Genomic DNA, 22,782 nt, shown 5'->3' with positions numbered 1-22,782 from the left:
CATATCTAAAAGGAAAGGAAGAGAAAGGGGAAATGACAGAGAAATTTGAAGAAGAATATAATGTGAAAGAAAGACCGAGAAATGAGAACTAAATCAGCCACTTGCTACTTTCAACGCATTCATAAGTTTCTTTATCTGTAAAATAGAAAAGCTGGGTGCCGGGTGGCTATTTTATTTAGTTTTCAAGACAAAAACTTTGAAATGCCCCATTAATGACTCTCGGGGGAAGATCATCTGCACTCATTTAGTGTGAGAAACAATGAATAATCAATTTCGTGGGTCGCGTCCAAGTTAACGAGAAGATGAAAGATAAGGTATGTCATTTGGAATAATTTCTGCAGTAAGAAACTTTTCATCCTTTGACCCCAACCCGTATGTGGGGTAAGACTCCCTAAAAGTACAGTTTAGCCCATCCCGGTCTATTTTAATACGCTCGTGCTTTGAAGTTTCTCATGTGTCAGAAACCAAGCAAGGCGAAGCAGACCAAAGACCCAAGAGTCTCTCTCTGTCTCCGGGGAGAGTTTTTGAGTTGTTTATATGTTGGAAACGACGAGGCAGAGGCAGTGAAACCGCCCATTAACTCCCCACAACTTGGTTTTTTCTCCTGTTTGCTGCTGCTCTCGATTGGGGCTCCTGTTTTGTATGGATCTGAAAACAGATTCACTTCCGTTTGCAAAACGCACAACCGGCCAGCCCTGCCCTTCTTACCAAATCACAACAGGACAACCTCAATGCATACAAACGCAAGGCAACCCAACACAACAAACGAAATCAAGAAGGAAACATTCCTCACATATGGCCTCTTCCTCTTCTTGCCCTTCTTCTTCTGCTGTGGTTTCCACGTTTGTTGTTTTCCTCACCCTTGCCTCTGTCCTTAGCCCTTCCTTCTCTGCACACGCCCCGACAGGCTCGGCACATGACCTCCCGGTCAACCAAACATTTCAGCCGAGCAGACATTCGCAGGGGCTGAAGGGACGCATCAATGCGTATCTGAGAAAGATCAACAAACCAGCTGTCAAGACTATTCAGGCACTTCCAGTTCTCTCTGCTTTTGGCTTTGGACCGTTTCTCATTTGTTCTTGTGGAGGCTTTTGGTGATCTGGGTTTGTTCTCTCTCTTTTTTCTTTTTCTTGGGGACAGAGTCCTGATGGTGACTTGATAGACTGCGTTCTCACCCACCTTCAACCAGCTTTTGACCACCCTGAGCTCAAAGGGCAGAAGCCATTGGTAACTATTTCTTATGCTTTTCTCATGGGGAAGAAAAATTTGAAGAGTCCCCAAAGGAAAAAAAAAAAAAAAAAAAAAAACGACCTTTCAGATTCAGCTTCGGGGTTACTATCAAATTTGTATTACTGAAAATTTCGAATCCCCAGGATCCACCAGAGAGGCCTAGAGGAAATGAATCAGAAGAAGCAACCGCACATGCCTTTCAGCTATGGACAGACAGTGGCGAGTCATGCCCAGAAGGGACCATTCCAGTCAGAAGGACCACAGAGAAGGACATTTTAAGAGCTAGTTCCATCCAAAGATTTGGAAGGAAGATAAGAAGAAATGTGAGAAGAGACTCGACGGGCGCTGGCCACGAGGTTAGTATTTGGACATGCAACGGAGAGCCTGGAGTAAATAGTTCTTTACCGTTCTCTCGACCTTACTATTGGGTTCAGCAGTAAAAGGGTATATCTGCTAGAATTCGAATAGCAAACAACTAATCATCTTCTTATTACAGCATGCAGTTGTTTTTGTGAACGGTCAACAATATTTTGGGGCAAAGGCCAGCATAAACGTGTGGTCGCCTAGCGTTACGGACACGTATGAGTTCAGTTTGTCGCAAGTCTGGGTTATCTCTGGTTCTTTTGGCAACGACCTTAATACCATTGAAGCCGGATGGCAGGTTAGTTTCTGAGGGTTATCCTGTCACGGTTCAATTCATGGTAGATGTTAGCATTGAGTTCTTGGCAATTAACTCGACTTCATAATATGGGTAACTTGATAAAGCTGAGTGTGCAACATAATTTACATATTGAAAATAGAACAAAATGCAGCACTGCAAAATTTCCGGTAGCGAACCTTTCAACCTGGTTTTGGTTACCTTAATTAGGCAGTTTCTTAGGCGTTTTGGTTGCTGAGTTTGTGGCATGTCTCTCTGTTCAGGTCAGTCCATTATTATATGGAGACAAGAATCCGAGGTTTTTCACTTACTGGACAGTAAGTAATATGTATTTATTTCATACCACTGGGAAGCACTGATGTTAGCTCCACCGTATGGAGGAGAAACGAATGAGATATATCAAAATTAAGTATCGACTATGCATATTGCAGACTGATGCATACCAAGCAACTGGATGTTACAACTTGCTCTGCTCGGGCTTCGTCCAAACCAACAACAAGATTGCTATCGGTGCTGCAATTTCCCCGAGGTCATCCTACAACGGAAAACAATTTGATATTGGTGTGATGGTCTGGAAGGTGAGTTTTAGTCGATATTATGAGGCTTTTAAAAAGATCCATTAGTGTTAAAACAAAGTGGCCTTCATGAGTCATTCTCACTTGAGATTTCCCTCAGTGGATTTACCTAAAAACTAAAAACGTCGCCGCCCCTAGGAAAAGCCTTCAGAATTATGCATTGAACCTCCATATTATAATGCACAAGAGTGCTGCTGTCAAATGTGCACAAGGATGCATTAAGTGGCGACGGTATTTGTTAAATAAGCTGTTGACTAGAACAATCTCATTGACATCAAGTTCCAGCTGCTGTTCAACTGTCCCTACTAATATATTCCAAGATTCTTTTTGATTTTCTTCGAGATGCGTTTCTTGTTTCGGTCGACTTTTTGTTGTTTTTCCTTGGAATTGATAAAAGTATTCCATCCAAATTGAGTCTACTCTGCCTGGTTTTGGGGCTTCGTTGAGCAAAAACAATCTAGTCATCTTTCCATTCCCCCACAAGTGGCCTTTTTCTTATGCAAATTTTGCAAACAAGTCAATCCAAAGGACCAAAATTTTGAAATTATTTTGTTCGCCACTATCGACTTATCTAACCTAGCACATCAAACATTGTGGGATGTTGGTAACGTTGAATATTGTTTGCATAATTATTCACAATCATTTGTCTTTCCGATACTAGGATCCAAAGCATGGACACTGGTGGCTGGAGTTTGGTTCAGGGCTTTTAGTTGGGTATTGGCCAGCATTTTTGTTCAGTCACTTGAGGAGCCACGCCGACATGGTGCAGTTTGGAGGAGAAATTGTTAATACCAGATCGATGGGGTTTCATACATCCACGCAGATGGGTAGTGGCCATTTTGCAGAAGAAGGATTCGGGAAAGCGTCCTACTTCCGAAACTTACAGGTCGTGGACTGGGATAATAATTTACTTCCTCTTTCGAACCTCCATATTGTGGCGGATCATCCAAACTGCTATGATATCAAACAGGGGAGAAACAATGTCTGGGGGACTTACTTTTACTATGGAGGTCCTGGAAGGAATGTAAGATGTCCATGAACAGTGAACAGAATGATATAGGTTAGAGAGTGTCATTTATTCTTTTTTTTTCCACCCAATTTTTCAGGGAATTAGCTCATCACCATCCCAGTATTCACGTGTTTTTTTGGGTCAATTTTCCTTTTTTGATATTTCATTATTACTTTTAAATGGTTACTGATCAATTGTCCCACTTTGGGACTATGTATATGGGAAATGATTGAGGTGTTAATAATACTGGTTTGTGGTTTTGTGTCATGGTTCTCAAAACCTCTGTTTTTTCCACGTCATATGGTTGGCAATTTCAATGGGAACAGGCGACAGAAAGAGATTAGATAGATGGGTTAAGACAGTAAAAAATCATGAGCAACTAAACTATGTAGTGACCCACACAGTACAGACCTTGTCTCGTTATCGACAATTGAGAAAATCTGTACTCCTGCATAATCCAGATGTTGTTTATATGGGAAATCCCAATTAGATTAGTGTTTTCATTTGAAAATCAATAACAGCCTCTGTCTCTCTCTCTCTGGCTTTGCATGTGGGAAGCAGCAACAGACAATTTTTTTTTAGTATATCAGTCAGGCATAGGCGTAATAGCCACTGAACCTTCTTTATAATATCTCATTGTATCTAACTTCCACCAACACAGCTCTCAAAAATAAGACGGTGGCGTTTCTCAGTGCCATTTTCTTGTAATTATATTCCACAAAGCTGGTATGCTCGCTTTTAATTATGTTCTACAAAGCTTGTAAGAACATATAGCAGAGTCAATCTGAGGGAAACAATTGCTGCAACCGTCAAGAGTCCGAGCCAAGCTTTTGGGTGTTTCCAACATGTATTCATGCAGAGATAAATAGTGTTACATATCCTAAAGGTACATATTTTGGTGGTCTAATTTCAGGTTCTTGAAAGTCTCCAGAACCTTTTATACCTCTCTTTGCTTGATGTCATGGTAATACTATATTCATCCGGGTCATTCAGTGAATATCTTAACAGGAACGGAAAAAGATAAGTGCATAGGTCACCGGCCTTAGGAGCGAGGTGAGGCGAAGGTAGAGGAAGTTGTTGAAGAACCCACGTATCCATAGACAGAATTTTGCACAGGGAATTTTAAGTGGGGGGCAAGTGGCTGGTGGTGACTCAATGGAAAAGCCACAGAAAGATTCTTCTGCATAAAAAGGCAACTAAGCCAATCTTTTTAGTGGGACTACTCAAATAAAAAGCAGGAGGAAAGAGTCGTCTGCATCTCGTGCTTGTGGTTGGCTGCTTTTGTTTTAGAAAAGAAGCCGGCCTGACATTTCCATGGTTTCCATTAGGTGGTGTCCCATCCGGATGCTTAGAGTATAATTTATTTGGGGGGTAAAACTTTCCTGTCACGCATACGCGCATTTGTGTGGTGTCCACGGTTGCTCGATCCTTTGAAATTCACATGGTGAGGGGCCTATACATCTGCACGCATCTAGGCATAAGAAGTAGATGCCAACATATTTTTTTTTTGGGTAGCAAAACAAGAGACTCTTGATATCTAAAGTATTTCAGATTGCCGGAGAATATGCAGAAAGAACTTCATTCATTACATTACAAGAATTTCTTGGACAAAGTAACCTCAAAGGTTCAAAGTGAGGGCTTTAATCTTCGCAAGGGAACATAACCTCATGCTAATTCCCCCAAATGAATGCTGCCTTTGCTGCCTTTCCTATTCAGGTTTTCAACAGCATTGTCTATACAACTCACTAGATCACCCGGAGTGCAAACCAGCGACCCTTTTTTGAGAAAGTCAAAGTCCCCCGAAACATCTATGCAGGCTTTGGCTGTGTTATAACTCCAAGGTTGTGGTTCAAGGATCATCCTGTATGTGTTGCCAACTTTAATGCACAATTCAGAGAACCTGGGGTCGTTTAAAGTTTCTGCTGTATCCAGGATGTCTTGATGTTTTTCAAAGCCCTCTGCATCTTTCATTTTCATTGCAATCTTTCTTATGAAAGCTAGGTTCAAAGCTAATTGCTGCACTGTTAAGGATGAGTGTTGGATGGTATCATCATCGCCTCTCAAAAGATAGCACAGTTGGCCCAAGTATGCAAAGGCAAAACGTGTTACGAAAATAAGAAAGTCGAAGAAGTTCATGCCTGTGAAAGAATAGCTTCATATCAGGGCACAATACAGAATAACAACTACCAGAGTTCAATACTGTTAATTTGGCGTACTTCATACGGTTGAGGCACATATTCAACCTTGCACTAGAGACTGCCTTGAAGACGAAAATCAGAATTGACTCCATGAAGTCTACAGCAAAATCCAGTGGAAGCCTAATAGACCGTAACTTGAACTACAGAAGAAAAGAGAGAGAATGATACCTGTATTTGCAGCAAGATTGCGCTGACAAAGACCTTCAAAGTCATCACATATATCCCGAATGTCCTCTATGTACTCCTTTGCATCATCGTAGTCCCTTGAGAGCAAATCCCACTGTGAGAATGACAAGTAAAATGCATCATTAGCTTCATCACATCTCTCATTTCTTTTTTGAGTACTACTATTAGGCTGAATTAGCGATACTTACAATCCAGGATAAGTTATGCGCATTGAACCAGTTATGATTTATGGATATGGTATCCTCCTGAAGTATTAGGAATACATGTTAGACAAAGCATGAAGCATCAAATGTACATTCATCCAATCTAAAGGCATGTGACAACCGTTAAGAGAACAGCAGTGAAAATAAAATTCTATCAGCAAAAAACCTTTCATCCTATCTGCCACCAGTTGGAATGCATGCAATAATTTGTTGAAATAAAATATCGAAGAAGTGGGAACTAAAGCCCTAACACTAATAGAAATGCATGAGAGAGAGAGAGAGAGAGAGCGAAAGAGATATACTAAATTCTGAACTTGATGGTACCATCCACTTGGAACAAAGATAATCTCATTCTCCTCTTGGATGCACTCTGTCCAGATTGTCTGCAGTTATTATAACAGTTTTGCATATCAACTTAAGCACAATTCATGAGAAAATCAATCAACTGGTATATCTCTAGACAATTGCTACCTCCTTAAAACCAGGAAAGGTCATTTCGCTCACATCGCTGAAGATATCATACACAGAGTTTTTCATATTCCTACAAGTGGAATGAGAAGGGATGGTGAGCCAAATAAAACCATAATTCATGAATTTAGCAAAAAGCAATACACAGTACCTAACTGTATATGTCTTATATCTGAGCGACTACAATACAACAAAGAAACCGAAAACAGAGATAGAAAGAAGTGGTATGGAAGATAATGGCCCAAAGTCACAACAGTTTATTGGTTATCCTCAAAATGACAATCCCATTTCTCAATCTGTATGAAAAAACTTTCAGGCAATCAAGATAATTACTAGCTAAAAGGGTAAATCCAGCTATAAACCTGTCGAACACAAGATGACGCTGTGAGGGAGACAGGAAAAGCCACTGTTTCTTCCCACACACATTCGCAGACCAGCTATATGACCTGAACACATCAGCATGAAGAGGAGTCCAAGATCCTGAGACCAAAGCCAAAAAAAAAAAGTCTTACTGATCTGTGAATAATCAACTTCCTTCTTCCCCCAACCCCACCTCCCCCCTTCTTTCTTCTTTGGTAATGAGGTAAATTCATGCAAAAAGGTATTCTTAACATCCAAGCTCGAACCTTTTGCTCCCATGTAAACAAAACGGTAATCAGAGCAACTTATATCATCAGACTCTTGGTACATTTCGGGATCCGTATGCATACGATAACAATCAAGATACAGGTTGAGCCAATCATCATGAAAGAATACCGGTGTTGTGTATGCTACATAGTTGGGATAGTCCTGAGATGTACATTAATGATCAACGAAAATGTCAGAGAGAGGGAAAAAAAAATAGTCCAATAATCTTTCTGCAAGTGAACATGCTTTGAGATCACTATTGAAGGAACAACAAAAAAAGAAGCAAAGCCCTAAATATGACATTTATAAGAACCCATAGTGCAATATGCAACAAATAATCCACTATGCATAAAGAACAAAAATGACACCCCAGAGTTCATGTATGGTAATGCCTCAAGAGCTTAAGGAGGAGGGTCACTTCCTTTTAGGTAGAATTCTTCTGGTCCATTTATGAAGAGATACCATGCCACGACCTTGTATATCATTCAGAACTTAACTATGTATAACTCTTAATAAGTTTTATTCCGTTACATCATACCTTCACTCAAACCTTCAAGTTTTAGTAGAGTATCATTCATGCAAAGATACACCCATTAGTCCTAATTAATAATTTCAGTGACAAACTGAACAAGTAATGGAGGACCCTGAACCAGCCTTTTGGTGCTTCTAATCAGACTACACTTTCATCCAACGGCCATTGATGCGTTAAATCTGGGAGGTAACACTTACTTTCACAAAATGCCAATCCTTCAAATAAAGCACGCGCGGTCTGTCACCGGTTGAAACGTCACTATCCTCCGGCTCGCACCCCATAAGCCAACGCTCCGCAAACTCTGAGACCGACATCTCTTCTCTCTTCTGGTCCGTAAATTCTCTCGTCCCACAATCAGCTACCTTTCATGAAACAATGGCCCAATTAAATAAAACAAAATAACAAGGGGGGGGACCTCCAAGCATGCATCTCATCTCCAACATACCAAATTTTCATAACGGGACCCTCTCAAAATGATGAAGAAAGAAACTTTAAGTACGAAATCTACATCACAACCGCGGTTCCCGAAATGGGTTCGTCGCCCTCACCACCTCAAATCCGGAATTGCAGATGGGTCTTTCGCATACCGCGAATTCGACAATTGGGTCAATGACCCGAGAACCAACGGCCAGAAGGGAAAACGCGAGGGACCCAACAGTCGAAGCCGATACCTGAACTCTGGATTTGCCGAAATGGGTAGCGAAGAAAGGGAGATTGGGGCGGCCGTCGCGGGTGACCCAGTCCTTGCAAGCTCTCCATTCGTCCATGAGGCCCGTGAGCACCACCGGCTGGTTCTTGCGCAAGTATCGCTCCACGAACTGCTGATATGTCAGTTCTCTGCCGTTCAACCGCTCTATCTGACCCACGATTCGAAGACCCATCTCGGGATCAACGCAGGAATCGAAGCGGACGGCCAAGTTGGGATCTTTTGCCTCCTTGGCGCTCCGATGGAGGAGGAGGAGGAGGAGGAGCTCGAGATATTATAGCAGGAATCTGAAGGGGCGCGAGCAAAGGAGCTTTGCTTCTTTCCTATTCATTTTCACCTATTTCTGCCAAAATGTATTAACTTACTCTTTTTTTTTTTTTTTCATATTCTAGATACCCAATTTTATGGAAAAATTCTAAATAATAACATAAATTACTATCATTTTCTCAAATACAAATATAAATTGAACTTTATTTCAAATAATGACATGGAGTGACTATATTATATGATCGTGACTGCTTCAAATAAGAGTTTAATCTTACCGGCTCGTTAGTAGGTAAAAATTCTAATCAATCATAAATATTTTTATTTAAATTTAATTATACTAAAACTTAAAAAGAAACTTCCCTCGCCCTTGGTTGGCTGGGGTCGCTAGCCCTTGTCCTAGCATTATCGACTGGCATCGATGACCCCATCGACTGCCACTAGTGCCCTACTGGCAATGGAGTGATGGCCATAGGTGCCTCTGTTTTCCCTTTTTTAAGTTTTATTTAGTTTGTTTTTCAACGAAAGAATAGAAAAAAATGAAGAAAAAAGGAAAATTTAAAAATATGAAATTACACTTCACAATTGATGAGCTTAGGCTCTAATTTGGGATTGATATGACCACTTCAAATTTTTATTTGAGAAAATAAAAGCACTTCATAACTTATTTGGAATTTTTTCCACTTTTATTATGATTTATGATCACTTTTTTAGGCAAAAAAATTCGATATTTTTCAATTTTGAATGACATGTAAAGTGATAAAATTGGAGAAAAGAAGGAAGAATATGAGACAAATTAACATGAATTGTTCATGAATTTGATTCAATATATTATGTAGTTCTTAATTTTTAATTTACTTAATGTAATCCTTAAATTTTGCCTCAACATGTGATGTAATTTTTGAATTTTTGAAACATGTTCAATTTAATTATTTAATTATATAAAAATATTTGATATTATCTCTAATTGAGTTGATAACATTGAATTTATCATGTATCAAAATTTTTTTTAGCAGAGACAATTTCATACATATTTAGCTAAAATTCAGATATTATATTAGACAAATTCAAAGATGAACAATCACCCTTCACGTGGAACAAAGATCAGTAAAAAGCAGAGAGGTTCCATTCGATTTCCAAGTTTCTACCTTTTTACCCAAGCCCGACCGCGGAAGCTACGTGCCCGTGCGGAATTTGCAGAGCTGCGAAGGTGGGCATCGGCCATTGGTCGGGCACCACCTTCGCCAAAAACGGCAGCGATGGACTTCCCTCCGGTTCTCGTCGTCCTATCCCGAAGTTCACCTGCGAGAAGTCGAACTCCTCCCGTGGAGAGCAGAGAGCAGCTGTAAGGCAGCAGAGGCATGGCGGATCCTGGAGCGAGCCTTCCCTCTTCTTCTCTTGACGGGTACTCATCTCTCGTCACCTTTTCTCTCTGTCTTTCTTTTCTTTTCTTTTCTTTCCTTTTTTTGTTGGTAATTCGCTGTTCTTGAATCATCGCATGCCCTGGTTCTTGTTGATGTTCCGGTGGTCTTTTTTCTGCTTGTTCTTTGTCCGTTCTTGACGCGATATCAGTGTCTTCTCTTGATGGGTACGAGGTGGGGTTTGTGTATCTTGATCTTGGGGTTGGTTGGGGCGTGCGCTTTTTATGTAAACAAGTGGGTTTTTTTTTTTTTTGTCGATTCTTAGTCTTGGCTGAAGAGCGTTTAAAAGGGGTTAGTTTGGTATGCTTGTTTTTGTGCTTTAACTTCCGTTCCACTGAGCTTGAAATATGGAGATAGTAATTTAGAAAGTGAGAACTTTCGCACTGTGTTGTAGAAGCATGGTAATGGGTTGAAATCGTCAGGAAGAAAATGTGTACGATGCATATCGGGTGGGGTTGTACATCTCAGGCTTGGGGTTGGTTGGGGCGTGCGCTTTTTATGTAAACAAGTGTATTTTTGTGGGATCTTAGTCTAGGCTCAAGAGTTTTAAAAGGGGTTGCTTTTGCTATGCTTGTTTTGGTGCTTTCTCTTCTGTTCCACTGAGCATGAAATGTGGAGATAGTAATTTAGAAAAGTGAGAACTTTCCCACTGTGTTGTAGAAGTGTGGTCGCAAGTTGAAGCCCTCGAAAAGGCCATTTTCTTGGGCCAACTTTGGGGACCCTTTATCTTGGTAGTTCTTGGTTTGGCGGGACAAAAGGACTATTGGTGACCCAGTTGGATTATCGGTCCTCCAAGAGTTTCAGACATCGAATGTCATATAAAATGATCAGAAGAAAAGAACCATATAAAGATGGAGGTGCGCCCAAGACGTACTTGTGGTCAACCTACTGTTAAACTCTTTGCATAATAAATTCTCAAATTTTAGTTTAACAGGGTTTTAGCAAACTTTAGTGTAGACAAAACAAAATCTCGAAGAGGTACGCGTTCGATTAAACTTTCGCATTGATTTACATGTGACAGTCCTCTACTGTGTCACCATTGCCTTTCTCAGTGAATGTATTATTATCAAAATGACTAGTCATTCCTACTTAATTTCTTTTTGACTTACTATGTTGACCTTGGTGTTGGAGAAGTGGTAAGAAGGACTACTCCACTGCCATTCTGGAGCGTAAGAAGTCTCCTAATCGTCTGATTGTGGATGAAGCGATCAATGATGACAATTCTGTCGTTTCCATGCACCCTTCCACGATGGAGAAGCTTCAGTTATTCAGAGGAGATACAGTTTTGCTTAAGGTGGGTTTTCTTCTTCTCTCTAGCTTCTTGGAGATGGTTAAATAGTCTCTTACTTTCCTTTTCTTTATAAAGGGCAAGAAGAGGAGAGACACAGTTTGTGTTGTGCTTGCTGATGAACAATGCGAAGAACCAAAAATTCGGATGAACAAAGTTGTTCGGGCTAACCTCAAGGTGCGCCTTGGAGACATCATATCTGTACATCAATGTCCTGATGTAAAGTATGGAAGGAAGATTCATATTCTTCCGATCGATGATACCATTGAGGGAGTGACTGGCAACTTGTTTGATGCATTTTTGAAGCGTGGGTCTCATACTCTCTCTCTAAGTCACCATCCTCTCATTTCTGTAGTTTTTCTCACTGCAATTTTGGTTGAGATATGTAACTTGTTTTTTATTGTTTTGCAGCCTATTTCTTGGAATCTTATCGCCCTGTGAGGAAAGGTGATCTTTTCCTTGTTAGAGGTGGTATGAGAAGTGTTGAATTTAAGGTAATAGAGACGGACCCTGGCGAATACTGTATTGTTGCACCAGATACTGAGATCTTCTGTGAAGGAGAGCCCATCAAACGGGAGGAAGAGGAGAGACTGACTGAAGTGGGCTACGACGATGTTGGTGGAGTGAGGAAACAAATGGCTCAGATACGTGAGCTTGTAGAACTTCCTCTTAGACATCCACAGCTGTTCAAGTCCATTGGAGTGAAACCCCCCAAGGGTATCTTGCTTTATGGGCCACCTGGATCTGGAAAAACATTGATTGCAAGAGCTGTAGCTAATGAAACTGGTGCATTCTTCTTCTTAATCAATGGACCTGAAATTATGTCAAAACTAGCTGGTGAGAGTGAAAGCAATTTGAGGAAGGCTTTTGAGGAAGCTGAAAAGAATGCTCCAGCAATCATTTTTATTGATGAACTAGACTCCATTGCGCCAAAGAGGGAAAAAACACATGGTGAAGTCGAAAGGCGGATTGTTTCTCAACTTCTGACCCTGATGGATGGTCTTAAGAGCAGGGCACATGTGATTGTCATTGGAGCTACCAATAGACCCAATAGCATTGACCCTGCTTTGAGAAGATTCGGAAGATTTGATCGGGAAATTGATATTGGTGTACCAGATGAGGTTGGGAGGTTGGAAATTCTCAGAATCCATACAAAGAACATGAAGCTTGCGGATGACGTGCGATTCTTTTGTTGCCTTTGGTGGATAAGTAGCAATAATTTTTATTCCTTTTGTGAAAGTAACTATTCCTGATGTCTACCTAATGTTGTCTCCCAGGTTGATCTAGAAAGAGTGGCAAAAGATACCCATGGTTATGTTGGTGCCGATCTTGCTGCTCTTTGCACTGAGGCTGCTCTTCAATGTATCCGTGAGAAAATGGATGTGATTGATCTGGAGGACGAAACCATTGATGCTGAAGTTCTGAACTCGATGGCTGTGACAAATGAACACTTCAAAACTGCTCTGGTAGCTTCCAATCCTTCAGCCTTGCGAGAGACGGTGAGTTCATTTTATAGCTACCTTAGGGTTTAGGGTCATGTTTGTACCGTTTGCAGCACATCATGGTGAAGGGGATAAAGTTCTTTTTCTGTCTGCTTGTTTGGTACGTTCGGATTAGTTCTGTAATGAAGTGGAGAGCAGAATTAAGTAAACATGCCTGGATGTTTTGTTGGTAGGTTGTGGAAGTTCCAAATGTCTCCTGGGATGATATTGGTGGTCTGGATAATGTCAAAAGAGAACTTCAAGAGGTTTGTAGATGCTTGATAACTTTTTTCTAAAACCATTCCTATTGGCTTTTCTGATATTTAGATTTGTTGATAGACTGTCCAATACCCAGTGGAGCATCCTGAGAAATTTGAGAAATTTGGCATGTCGCCTTCGAAGGGTGTTCTCTTTTATGGTCCACCTGGTTGTGGAAAGACACTTCTAGCAAAAGCAATTGCTAATGAATGCCAGGCAAATTTTATCAGTGTTAAAGGTCCCGAACTGCTGACAATGTGGTTTGGAGAAAGTGAAGCAAATGTGAGAGAGATTTTTGACAAGGCGAGGCAATCTGCTCCTTGTGTTCTTTTCTTTGATGAACTTGATTCCATTGCAACTCAGGTACATCCTTTGTCCTCCCCTCGAATTCTAGACCATATATTATATGCTTGTGGTTTTGGTCTCTTTGAATACATGACAAAGTAGGTCTCTCTCATAGCAGATTGCCATGTTTTTGCTTTTGACATAATAGAAATCTTTCTTCTCTTATGCTTTACATTGGTAAAGATGCTCACGTAAGTTTATGTTGATGAAAACTTTCAGCGTGGAAGCTCTACTGGTGATGCTGGTGGTGCTGCAGATAGGGTTCTGAATCAGCTTCTAACAGAAATGGATGGAATGACAGCGAAAAAAACAGTATTCATTATAGGGGCAACAAATAGGCCAGATATCATTGACCCAGCATTGCTCAGACCTGGACGATTGGACCAATTAATTTATATTCCTCTGCCTGATGAGGCTTCTCGTCTCCAGATTTTCAAAGCATGCTTGAGGAAGTCCCCTGTCTCTAGAGATGTCGACTTGGCAGCTCTTGCCCGTTATACTCACGGTTTCAGTGGTGCCGATATCATAGAAATATGTCAGCGTGCTTGCAAGTATGCTATTAGGGAAAATATCGAGAAGGTATTTGGAGTTAGTCCCTCTTAACTCGAACTTGGAGCTTCCATTATTATGCAATGAGAGAAGTAATTGGAATTTCATTCTCTGACTTAAATGTCAAGGCTTTTACAAGCTTCTAATAAGGTCCCATTCCTAAGTGACTTTCTTAGTAACTGATGAGTTTATATGTGGATGAGTTATGTACAGCAATTAGGGCGGGTGGCATCACCATTTGTGTTACTGTTTTTGGTGTACACCATTTGTGTTACTGTTTGTGATGTAGTGATAGAAAATTGAACTTAGAGGTCTTGGTACCAGAAGTTGATAGTTGAATGAATCAATTTGTTGGTGTGTGGGGTGTTGCTCCCATTATGCTTCTTAATGTTTCTGTAGAATTCATTAGCAGAGATTCTGTTTATGAATTCTGAACTACCAAAATAATGGTTCATTTATGTTCTTAACTCTATTCCACGGGTATGGTGTTAGGCTCAGAGGACTTCTTTCCCTTTCCTTCTTAATTTGCTTGATTTTTGTGGTTGCAGGATATCGAAAGAGAGAGACGGGAGAGAGAGAACCCTGAAGCAATGGAGGAGGATATTGCCGACGATGTTTCTGAAATTAAGGCAGCACACTTTGAGGAGTCGATGAAATATGCGCGTCGAAGTGTCAGTGATGCGGACATCAGGAAATACCAACTCTTTGCTCAGACTCTGCAGCAATCCCGTGGTTTTGGATCCGAGTTCCGGTTCCCTGACCGTCCTGAGAATGCCGCTGCAGGACGAGCTTTCGACCCCTTTGCTTCTGCCAATGCTGCTGGAGATGATGATGATCTGTACAGCTGAGCTTTAGACAAATGCAAGTACCTGCTGCTCCAGTTTCTCCAGTTGTAAAACTTGCGGGTTTTTTCTTCCTCCTGGTAGAAATTCATGAGATGCCATAACTTATCTGATACATGTCCAGAAATGTTCAAATTCAATCCTTTATGATTTGAATATTCGGTATACTGGTGTTAGTAGGCGCAAGCCTTCCTATTTAGGATCATTTAAAGAAGATAATCTGACCACATATATTTACTGATTTAACAGGTATGTGGGCAGAGCTACTTCTTATGCGCCATGTCAGTGTGCACCCTCTTTCATGATAAACTAGGAGCACGGATCTGAGGCCTCGCATGGCATCTATAACAGTGAGTAATACGTACTTTTTTCGCTTTTTTTTTTCAGAACTGGGGTTGCTAATCTGTGTCATGGATTGTAACTCTTGGCGGGTTTATATTTTTCTTAAATGTAAATAGTAAGTGCATGGGAGGTTTTTCCTTCCCTTAACCATGTAGCCTGTGACCAACACTTGGAAAAGGTGTGGCTTTTCTTTCTTTCTGTATAATAAATAAAGTGGCCCTTTTGCCAAAGGGAATGCGGCGAGAAACAGGGCTTTATGGTACATGCCACTCTTTTTGCTAAGATCCTTTGAAACGTTCACGTGAGATACAATGCAAATGTAATTTGCGATCCATGCATGTGGTGAGAGAGCCAAACATGATGCCTCTCCATGTTCTCCAGTGGGATTGAGTAATCTTCAATTCTTTAGGACCGACACGATAAGATTATGGATCTCCCTAGCAGGGGTCCATCCATTCACTAGGGTGAGCCTATGCTTTTAACTCACACTCGCGCGGCACGTGTGAGTCGAGAAGGAGCCAAAGAGGCATCTTGGTCTTTTATAGGCTTGGTTGTCCTTGGTGTTTAACTACTTGTGGCATCCAGAAGATGCTGCAACACTTCCATGAATAAGTTCTGTGTTTAAAACGTTTCGCTTTACATCCGTGCGTTAACGGGAAAGGTAAAAAGCCAAAGTCATAGTTACTAGATTGTTAAGTCTCCAAAGGAGCACATATAATTGTGAAAGATGGAGCTAGCAGTGTCATCATTATACCACTTTAAGGAGTTATCATGGCTTGTTATTGTTTATGAGTTTGATCTAGAATGGCCTCTCCTTTGAAGCGCTGCATTGTAATCTCCATCGCCTCCCTCTGCACATGGTGGGGGCCTGAACTTTTGCATGAAATGAAAGGGGAGCTAGCTTCATGCTATATAATTCATGAGTGAGAAGTGGGTTTTCTTCTTCTCCTTTTTATCCTTCTTGGACAACTCAATCATAGTCCCCTCAAATTCCCCACCACCACACGACCTTCCATTCCCTTTATCTACTATCAAATCACCAATTATTAAAAAGAGAAAAAAAGGAAAAATCATATGTAAAGCCAACAGTGCATGCACCATTCCATCAATACAGCCATCCATCCTCATGGTCATGGCCCCTTTCACAAGATATGATAGAAAATGACTTCGCGGTTGGGGCTAGATTTTGTTGCCTCTCTCTCTCTCTAACGCCTCTCTCTCTCTAACGCCTCACCACTCATCTTGGTGACAGATGAAAGAAAATGAGGGGCTAATTTTTGCCATGGAAAGTAATGTCAACTTCTTTCTATGTTGACACTTTTGCTCATCTACTTATATTGGAAAAGTAACATTTTTGCTCATCTTGGTGTCTGAATCAGCTAAAGATATCAGATGCCCTCACTTCTAAACTGATCTTTACAATGACCTCTCATCTACTTCTAGCTAGTTATGAAAAGCTTAATAATTGGATTTATTTCAACTAAACTACACTAGACTTAAAATTGTCATTGGTTTCCTGAGCCATAATTGGCTGAAGAGGATGAATAAGCCAGGGAGCAGCTTGAAGACCCCTGGAGCATCAGTAGCTGAGCCGGGGTCACCGATGACGACGAATAGGATGGGACCTCCTCCCCCGTCCTTTTCGCGACCTGGCAACCGTTTGGCTTGTGGGCCTCGGCTGCGTCCTGCCGGATCTCTCTCAATAATGCCACGACGTCCTTCATCGAGGGGCGGTCCTCGACGCGATTGCTTGTGCAGAGCAGCGCGATCCCGAGCGCCTGGAGCATCTCCTGCACCTGTGTGTCCGGATGGCCCTGGAGCTTCGGGTCCAGGATCTCCACCGGGTCCTTCTTGCTCTTCAGGTAGTCCCTGACCCATTGGATGATGTGCTGGCCATCTGGAAACGACGGGTCTACTGGCCTCTTCCCCGAGATGATCTCCAGCAGGACGACTCCGAAGCTATACACGTCGCTCTTTTCAGTGATCTTCAGCATGCAAGCATACTCTGCAGACAGCAATAAAATCAGAATTCATCACTCTTTTGGAATGGTAATTGGCAATGTCATGCCATTGCAGATGGAAAAAGACAGCCGACATGCTTTTGCTTTATGGCCCGAACGTGCACACAATGCGGTAAGGAGCCAAACGGGTCACATCACATCCTTGGCATGATGCATGCCATGCAAATTAGCAAGGTCACATCGTGCCTACATGCAAAAGGCATATGGTCGATCCAACGTACGTTTATCATGTAATGCTGCCAAACGTGAGTCATGTCATTTATAACCTAATAGCGACTAAAGATTAGATGTTCATGCTAAAAGAGTTTCTAATCCTCTCCTAATCCCTTCTCATTCCGGACAAAAAGAATTTGGTACTGAAATTTGTCTCCTTTCTTATGAAATGACATGGTAGATGATGGTTAGGTGAATGAGTATGTACCGGGCGCAATGTAGCCATAGGAGCCGGCGAACTGGGGGCTCGCCGAGACGGAGGTGTTGCTGCCCTCGACCAGCCTGGCAAGCCCGAAGTCGGCCAGGCACGCCTCGTACTGGTCCCCCAACAGTATGTTGTGAGCCTTAACGTCGCGGTGCAAGATTGGCGGGACACAGTCGTGGTGCAAGTAGGCCAGTCCCTCGGCCACTCCCAAGGCTATCTCGAACCTCGTCTCCCACCCGACCGATCCTGCGGAACTGCCCTCGTGTAGTAGCCCACCTAATGTGCCGTTCGGCATGTAGCTGTAGAATAGTAGTTTCGCCTTCTTGTTCGCGGCCCATCCTAATAATCGGACGATGTTCCGGTGCCGGACCTGCGCCAGCGTGGCGATCTCGGCCGAGAAGGCGGCGGCGGAGAACTTCTCCGACATCTGGAACTTCTTCACCGCGACGGTGAGCCCGGATGGGAGGGTCGCCTGGTAGACCACGCCGAACCGGCCGCGGCCGATCACGTTGGCGGCCGTCAGGCACCTCGCCACGTCAGCGACCGACAGGTCCAGCTTCTGGTAGAGCGTCACTTCCCAAGGTGGGCCCATCTCCACGTCACGGTCCCCTTCGCCGGGCCCACCGCGGAAGCCCAGTGGGCCCCTCCTGCTCGGTCCGAGGACGATGTAGAGCGCCGCAAGGAGCAGGGCGCACGCCGCGCAGAGTAGGACCACCATCGCCACGCGCGCGCCGGCGACGCGCCGGGAGCCGCCGCCGGGACCGCTGGAGGCGCAGCCGCCGTCGTTGCCGGGGAGGCAGAGGGAGGGGTTCCCGGCGAGGACGCTGAGGGGAGCTTCGCGAAGAAGGGCGTCTCCGGCACGTGCCCGGCGAAGTTGTTGTGGGAGATGTTGAGGACCACGAGGTTCTGCATGTCGGCGATGGCCCGGAGGTCGCCGGAGAGCTGGTTGTGGGAGACGTCCAGCACGCCGAGCCGGTCGAGGTCGGCGAACTCCGCCGGGACGTCGCCGGAGAGCTGGTTGCAGCTCAGGTTCAGCGCGATCTCCAGCGCCGGGATCCCGCCGAGGCTCGCCGGGATGCTCCCGGTGAGCTGGTTGCTGCTGAGGTCGAGCAGCTGGAGCCTGGCGCACGAGCCGAGCTGGGTCGGGATGGGGCCGGAGAGCCGATTCTTGGCGAGGACGAGCTTGGTGAGCACTCTGACCGAGCCGAGGTCCGGGCTTAGCGGACCTTCGATCAGGTTGTCGGAGAAGTCGAGCTGCTGCAAGGACGCCAGCCCGTTCAGGCCGCCGGGCAAGTTCCCGGAAATCGAGTTCGAGTGCAAATCCAAGGACGTCAGGTTGCGGCAGCCGGAGATCTCGTCGGGGATGGAGCCGGTGAGTCGGTTCGACCCGAGGTCCAGGAAGCTCAGGCTGCTCAGGTTCCCTATCTGAGAGGGGATCGGCCCGTTGAGCTGGTTGTCGTTCGCCCTGAACCGGATCAGCGACCGGCATTGCCCGATCTCCGGCGGGATCTCGCCGGAGATGTTGTTGGACAGGAGCAGGAGCTTGGTGAGCTTCTTCAGCTGGAATATCCCGCTGGGGATGGGACCGGTCAGGCCGTTCTGGGACAAGTCGAGGGAATCCAGGTTTCGACAGTTGGAGAGGGACGGCGGGATCATGCCCTGGAGCTTGTTCTGCCACAGGTACAGCAGCGTCAGGTTCGTCAGGTTGCCCAGCCCGGACGGGATGGTGCCCGTGATCTGATTGTTGTCGAGCAAAATCTGGGTCATCCCGCGGCAGTCGCCGAGCTGCCTTGGGATCTCGCCCGAGATCTGGTTGAAGCTGAGCTGCAGCTGCTGGAGGCCAGTCAGGTTCCCGACGCTCGCGGGGATGCTCCCCGTGAGCGAGTTCTCCGATATGTCGATCAAAATTAGGCTGGCGCAGTTGCCGATCTCGGGCGGGATGATGCCCACCAGGTTGTTGTGCCACAGCAGTAGGCTCTGCAGGTTCTGCAGGTTCCCTAGCTGGCTTGGGATCCATCCCGACAGCGAATTATTGTACAAGTACATGTTTTGCAGATTGGTGCATTGGCCGAGCTCCGGCGGGATCGGCCCCGATAGGAGCGCCGTGTATATGGCCAGGGTTTCGAGCTTATTGAGCTTGCCGAGGCTCGAGGGGAGGAACCCAGAGATGCTGGTTTCGGCCAGGCCTAACATGACCAGGTTGGTGCAATTGCCGATTTCTTGGGGCAATGGCCCTCCGAGGTTCTTGTTCCCGCCGGCCCTCAGGACTTCGAGGTTGCTAAGCTTCCCTATCCCGGCTGGAATTTCGCCACTGAGCTGATTGTCGAATAGTGTCAGCTGCGTCAAGCTGGTGAGGTTCACTATCGAGGCAGGTATCGAGCCTTCAAGCTGGTTCGAGTTCAAGTGGAGCTCCTCGAGCTTGGGCAGGCCGCAGAGCTCACTCGGGATCGCCCCCGTCAAGGCATTGTCGCTCAGGTCCAAGTAGGCCAACTCGGGAAGTGAGCCAATCTCTTTCGGGATCGACCCAGTGAGGTTCGTACCTGACAGGACGAGCTTCTGCAAAGAATGCAGCGAGCTCAGATTGGAGGGGACGTACCCGAGCAAATCGACATAACTCAGGCTCAACTCGATGACCTCATTGCTGGAGCCGCAAGTGACTCCGGACCACTGGCACGGGGTCTCATCGGCTGGTTTCCAATCGTCCAACTCCTCGAGCGACCCATTGAGGCTTGCCTTCCACGACAGGAGGGCCTGGCCCTGCGGGTTGATGGCGGAGGCTGGGCAAAGGAGAGGCAGGACAAGAAGCAGGAAGGAGAAGGAGCATAGGGAGGTGGAGAGAGTCCATGGATTTACAGGCATTAGAACGAGCAAGCAATTAAAACTATAGTGCTGCGAACTCCGAGGTGATTGGGAACAGAAAGGGAGGGTTGTTTGTTGCTGGAGCAGCCTAGGGAGAGGCAATGGTTGGAGAAATCAAATCATGTCTTGGTGGGCTAAATGTACATGGCTGTTTGTCCCCTTTGTTTTTTCTCCTGCTCTTTCTCTTTCTCCTTCTCTTTTCTTTATGAATGCATAACCACATGCATATGCATATGCAAGAGGGAAATTAAATGTTCCCAGAATCTCCGGATCCAAGAAACAGCTAGGCCATGAGGGTTGTGCAGAGAGGAGTGGAATTTTAAGATTGGTGTCTGTTCCTTCCTTTTTGCCATTTGTTTACTGAGGTGGGAAGGGAGGAAGAGAGAGAGAGAGAGAGAGCACTTGCTGACTTTTTTTTTAATTTGAATTGGGGAAGAGGAGGAGGAGAAAAGAGACACAGAAGAGAGATGGGCTAACTGGCAAAAGCAAGAGTCAGTCTGTAATTTTGGTCTAAACTATTCATTATCTTGCAGGGGCTTTGTAGTACAAGATCAATTTGGATTCGCCTCTTTTCACATCTGAAAATCGCGGGATCGGTTTAGTGAAATGGAAGACAAAGCCTTGTGTTTTCGGTTTTCCGATTGCCTTGCTCCACCTCTTGATTTGCCTCAGGTTGATGTTTCAGTTTCGCTTGAAAAGTCACCATTTCGAATGACATTAGAAAAGTCACTAGGGCCCCTGTCTCTCCACCAGTCCATGTCCAAAACTCAGAGAGCTTGGTTTGAGGCTAAAAGGGTTTTTACCTTAGGGAACTAAAAATGTGATTCAGAGCTCCGTTAGAGGTCAGATTTAGATCTGAACAGATGGTTAGAATATATGCAGACAGATAAGGGACACTGCAGGTAGAAAAACTGTTTTCTGCTAAATTTCTATTGTCCCATGATGGGATCTATGACACACTTAACACTCCATCGGTACCATTTCCCTAATTCTGTAACTACATGACATAGGAAAAACCTTAATAAACGTGAAATGTCAGAAAAACAAAAGGGGGGGTGAATGAAAATTGAAAACTCCCTCCTCTAGCAGTGTCAGAGTTCTATATGACACAGAATTAAGCAGCAAAGTCTTTCAAAATTACTAATAAAAAACCGATGGAGATGGAGATCCTGTCATGTGACTCCATCGTCTACCCACCACAAAATCCATCGCCCTTTCCAATATAAAAGCTAAGCGAGGAGGAGGAAGAAGAAGAAAGGAAAAGGTGCCGGTCACGTGACGCCGTGCAACGAGCAGCAGCCATGTTCTAACGGGACACTGCCTTCCTCGTGACTTAATCTGTGAAGTGCTTATGTTATTGTAAAGGGAACCTTTTTCGCATCGTCATACAGGTGTGTCCATCGGGGGAATCTCGGCACGAGAGATGGAGGGGAGGTCGCACATGATGAGCTCTCGAGTTGTTTATCCGGTTCTTGATTTTCTTTTATCTCTGGGGTTTTGAATTTGATAATCGGAGATGGCAAGGAGAAAGAGACAACAACCGCCCATCAAAAGCAGAGAACTCGCCCTACCCACCACACCACCACCACCACACCACCACCTCCATCACTGCCGCCGCCACCACCTCCACCTTCGATTCGCCATATCTCTGCATTGACGTCGACATTAAGCTTCGCCCTCATCATGAGCTCGTGCACATTCTTGAATAATTGCAGAGTGCTGCATCAAACATCATCTGTAACACCAGTAGGTTCTTTTAATCCGACTGTTCGAAAGCGACTTCAATCAAATGTGTATTCACCGCACGCACATAGGAATGTCATATGTTTCGTTGTCCGTCCCCACGTTGTCATCATCCACACACTCTCCTAGGACAAGACGACATATGCATGGCATTATTATCCACAGTGATGTGGAATCTGTCCTATTGTATTCGGGAGGTATATAGGCCACGAGGATATAATTGGACTAGACTTTAGTCGCCTTTTTTAAGATCCAAAGGGATGTCACTAGTTAGATGTTTTGCTTCTCCATCTTTGCCTAGCCCACATAAAAAAAGGGTGATGTTTAATTAAAATTAGAGTTCGTTGTCGATAGTGACTTTAAAGTTCGAAATTCGATACTAGTCTATTTTAATCATAAAAAGTAAGAATGATGCGCTTGATTCTACTTTCTCGATAAATTAGGGAGCTTGATTTTTTATTTATTTATGACATTTTGGAGAAATGTCAGCAATGACGGCATTTTTGGAGTGCAACTTTTAGGGTTAATGCACTTTTTCATCTTCCAAAATTGCTTTCAC

At 44.1% G+C, this 22,782-nt stretch overlaps 4 protein-coding genes across 7 annotated transcripts; 2 read left to right on the top strand and 2 right to left on the bottom strand.

Moving 5' to 3' along the window:
• The first annotated feature begins 192 nt into the window (after window positions 1-192).
• LOC104417865 lies at window positions 193-3,739 on the top strand. Of its 2 annotated transcripts, XM_010029072.3 has the most exons (8): window positions 193-314; window positions 447-1,029; window positions 1,141-1,227; window positions 1,374-1,586; window positions 1,727-1,891; window positions 2,152-2,205; window positions 2,320-2,466; window positions 3,125-3,739. In XM_010029072.3, exons 2-8 carry the CDS (start codon window positions 643-645, stop codon window positions 3,500-3,502), a joined length of 1,431 nt encoding a protein of 476 aa, XP_010027374.2. In that variant the 5' UTR covers window positions 193-314; window positions 447-642; the 3' UTR covers window positions 3,503-3,739. The 2 variants fall into 2 exon arrangements, with proteins under 2 accessions (XP_010027374.2, XP_039163745.1); XM_039307811.1 differs by lacking the exon at window positions 193-314 and having other exon boundaries at window positions 443-1,029.
• A 1,298-nt stretch (window positions 3,740-5,037) lies between these two features.
• LOC104417855 (2-oxoglutarate and iron-dependent oxygenase JMJD4) lies at window positions 5,038-8,700 on the bottom strand. Of its 2 annotated transcripts, none has more exons than XM_010029063.3 (9): window positions 8,358-8,700; window positions 7,884-8,048; window positions 7,154-7,316; window positions 6,890-7,007; window positions 6,531-6,600; window positions 6,362-6,442; window positions 6,045-6,101; window positions 5,839-5,950; window positions 5,038-5,610 (listed from the first exon to the last, which is right to left on the bottom strand). In XM_010029063.3, the coding sequence occupies exons 1-9, from the start codon at window positions 8,565-8,567 to the stop codon at window positions 5,138-5,140; spliced, it is 1,449 nt and encodes a 482-aa protein (XP_010027365.2). In that variant the 5' UTR covers window positions 8,568-8,700; the 3' UTR covers window positions 5,038-5,137. The 2 variants fall into 2 exon arrangements, with proteins under 2 accessions (XP_010027365.2, XP_018722146.2); XM_018866601.2 differs by having other exon boundaries at window positions 7,884-8,044; window positions 8,358-8,584.
• A 1,123-nt stretch (window positions 8,701-9,823) lies between these two features.
• On the top strand, window positions 9,824-15,444 carry LOC104417839 (cell division cycle protein 48 homolog). Of its 2 annotated transcripts, none has more exons than XR_001983070.2 (10): window positions 9,824-10,061; window positions 11,212-11,371; window positions 11,444-11,672; window positions 11,777-12,543; window positions 12,643-12,864; window positions 13,041-13,112; window positions 13,186-13,467; window positions 13,669-14,028; window positions 14,547-14,920; window positions 15,090-15,444. XR_001983070.2 is itself a non-coding variant. In XM_010029056.3 (10 exons), the coding sequence occupies exons 1-9, from the start codon at window positions 10,018-10,020 to the stop codon at window positions 14,844-14,846; spliced, it is 2,436 nt and encodes an 811-aa protein (XP_010027358.2). In that variant the 5' UTR covers window positions 9,825-10,017; the 3' UTR covers window positions 14,847-14,859; window positions 15,090-15,444. The 2 variants fall into 2 exon arrangements, 1 of the variants encoding a protein (XP_010027358.2); XM_010029056.3 differs by having other exon boundaries at window positions 9,825-10,061; window positions 14,547-14,859.
• Window positions 15,445-16,584: 1,140 nt separating this feature from the next.
• Window positions 16,585-21,134, bottom strand: LOC104417828 (LRR receptor-like serine/threonine-protein kinase). Its single transcript, XM_010029041.3, is given in 3 exon segments — window positions 16,585-17,187; window positions 17,625-18,455; window positions 18,458-21,134. Coding segments are annotated over 3 exon segments (3,354 nt in total). The 5' UTR covers window positions 20,481-21,134; the 3' UTR covers window positions 16,585-16,687.
• Window positions 21,135-22,782: the final 1,648 nt, after the last annotated feature.

Source organism: Eucalyptus grandis, chromosome 2 (genome assembly GCF_016545825.1).
Source record: "Eucalyptus grandis isolate ANBG69807.140 chromosome 2, ASM1654582v1, whole genome shotgun sequence".
NCBI lineage: Eukaryota > Viridiplantae > Streptophyta > Magnoliopsida > Myrtales > Myrtaceae > Eucalyptus > Eucalyptus grandis.
The sequence above is the reverse complement of the archived record's forward strand: the minus strand, read 5'-3'. Positions and strand labels throughout refer to the sequence as shown.

Bases quoted from the DNA above. Each gene is read 5' to 3' on its own strand.
- LOC104417839 (XM_010029056.3), top strand. From the start codon at position 10,018: ATGGCGGATCCTGGAGCGAGCCTTCCCTCTTCTTCTCTTGACGG. The intron at 11,372-11,443 runs GTGGGTTTTCTT...TTCTTTATAAAG, and splicing joins GAGATACAGTTTTGCTTAAG to GGCAAGAAGAGGAGAGACAC. The intron at 12,865-13,040 runs GTGAGTTCATTT...TTTTGTTGGTAG, and splicing joins CTTCAGCCTTGCGAGAGACG to GTTGTGGAAGTTCCAAATGT.
- LOC104417855 (XM_010029063.3), bottom strand. From the start codon at position 8,567: ATGGGTCTTCGAATCGTGGGTCAGATAGAGCGGTTGAACGGCAGAGAA. The intron at 7,008-7,153 runs GTTCGAGCTTGG...CTTTGGTCTCAG, and splicing joins TGTTTACATGGGAGCAAAAG to GATCTTGGACTCCTCTTCAT. The intron at 5,611-5,838 runs GTATCATTCTCT...ATTCTTTCACAG, and splicing joins CAATCTTGCTGCAAATACAG to GCATGAACTTCTTCGACTTT.
- LOC104417865 (XM_010029072.3), top strand. From the start codon at position 643: ATGGATCTGAAAACAGATTCACTTCCGTTTGCAAAACGCACAACCGGC. The intron at 1,228-1,373 runs GTAACTATTTCT...TCGAATCCCCAG, and splicing joins TCAAAGGGCAGAAGCCATTG to GATCCACCAGAGAGGCCTAG. The intron at 1,587-1,726 runs GTTAGTATTTGG...TTCTTATTACAG, and splicing joins CGACGGGCGCTGGCCACGAG to CATGCAGTTGTTTTTGTGAA.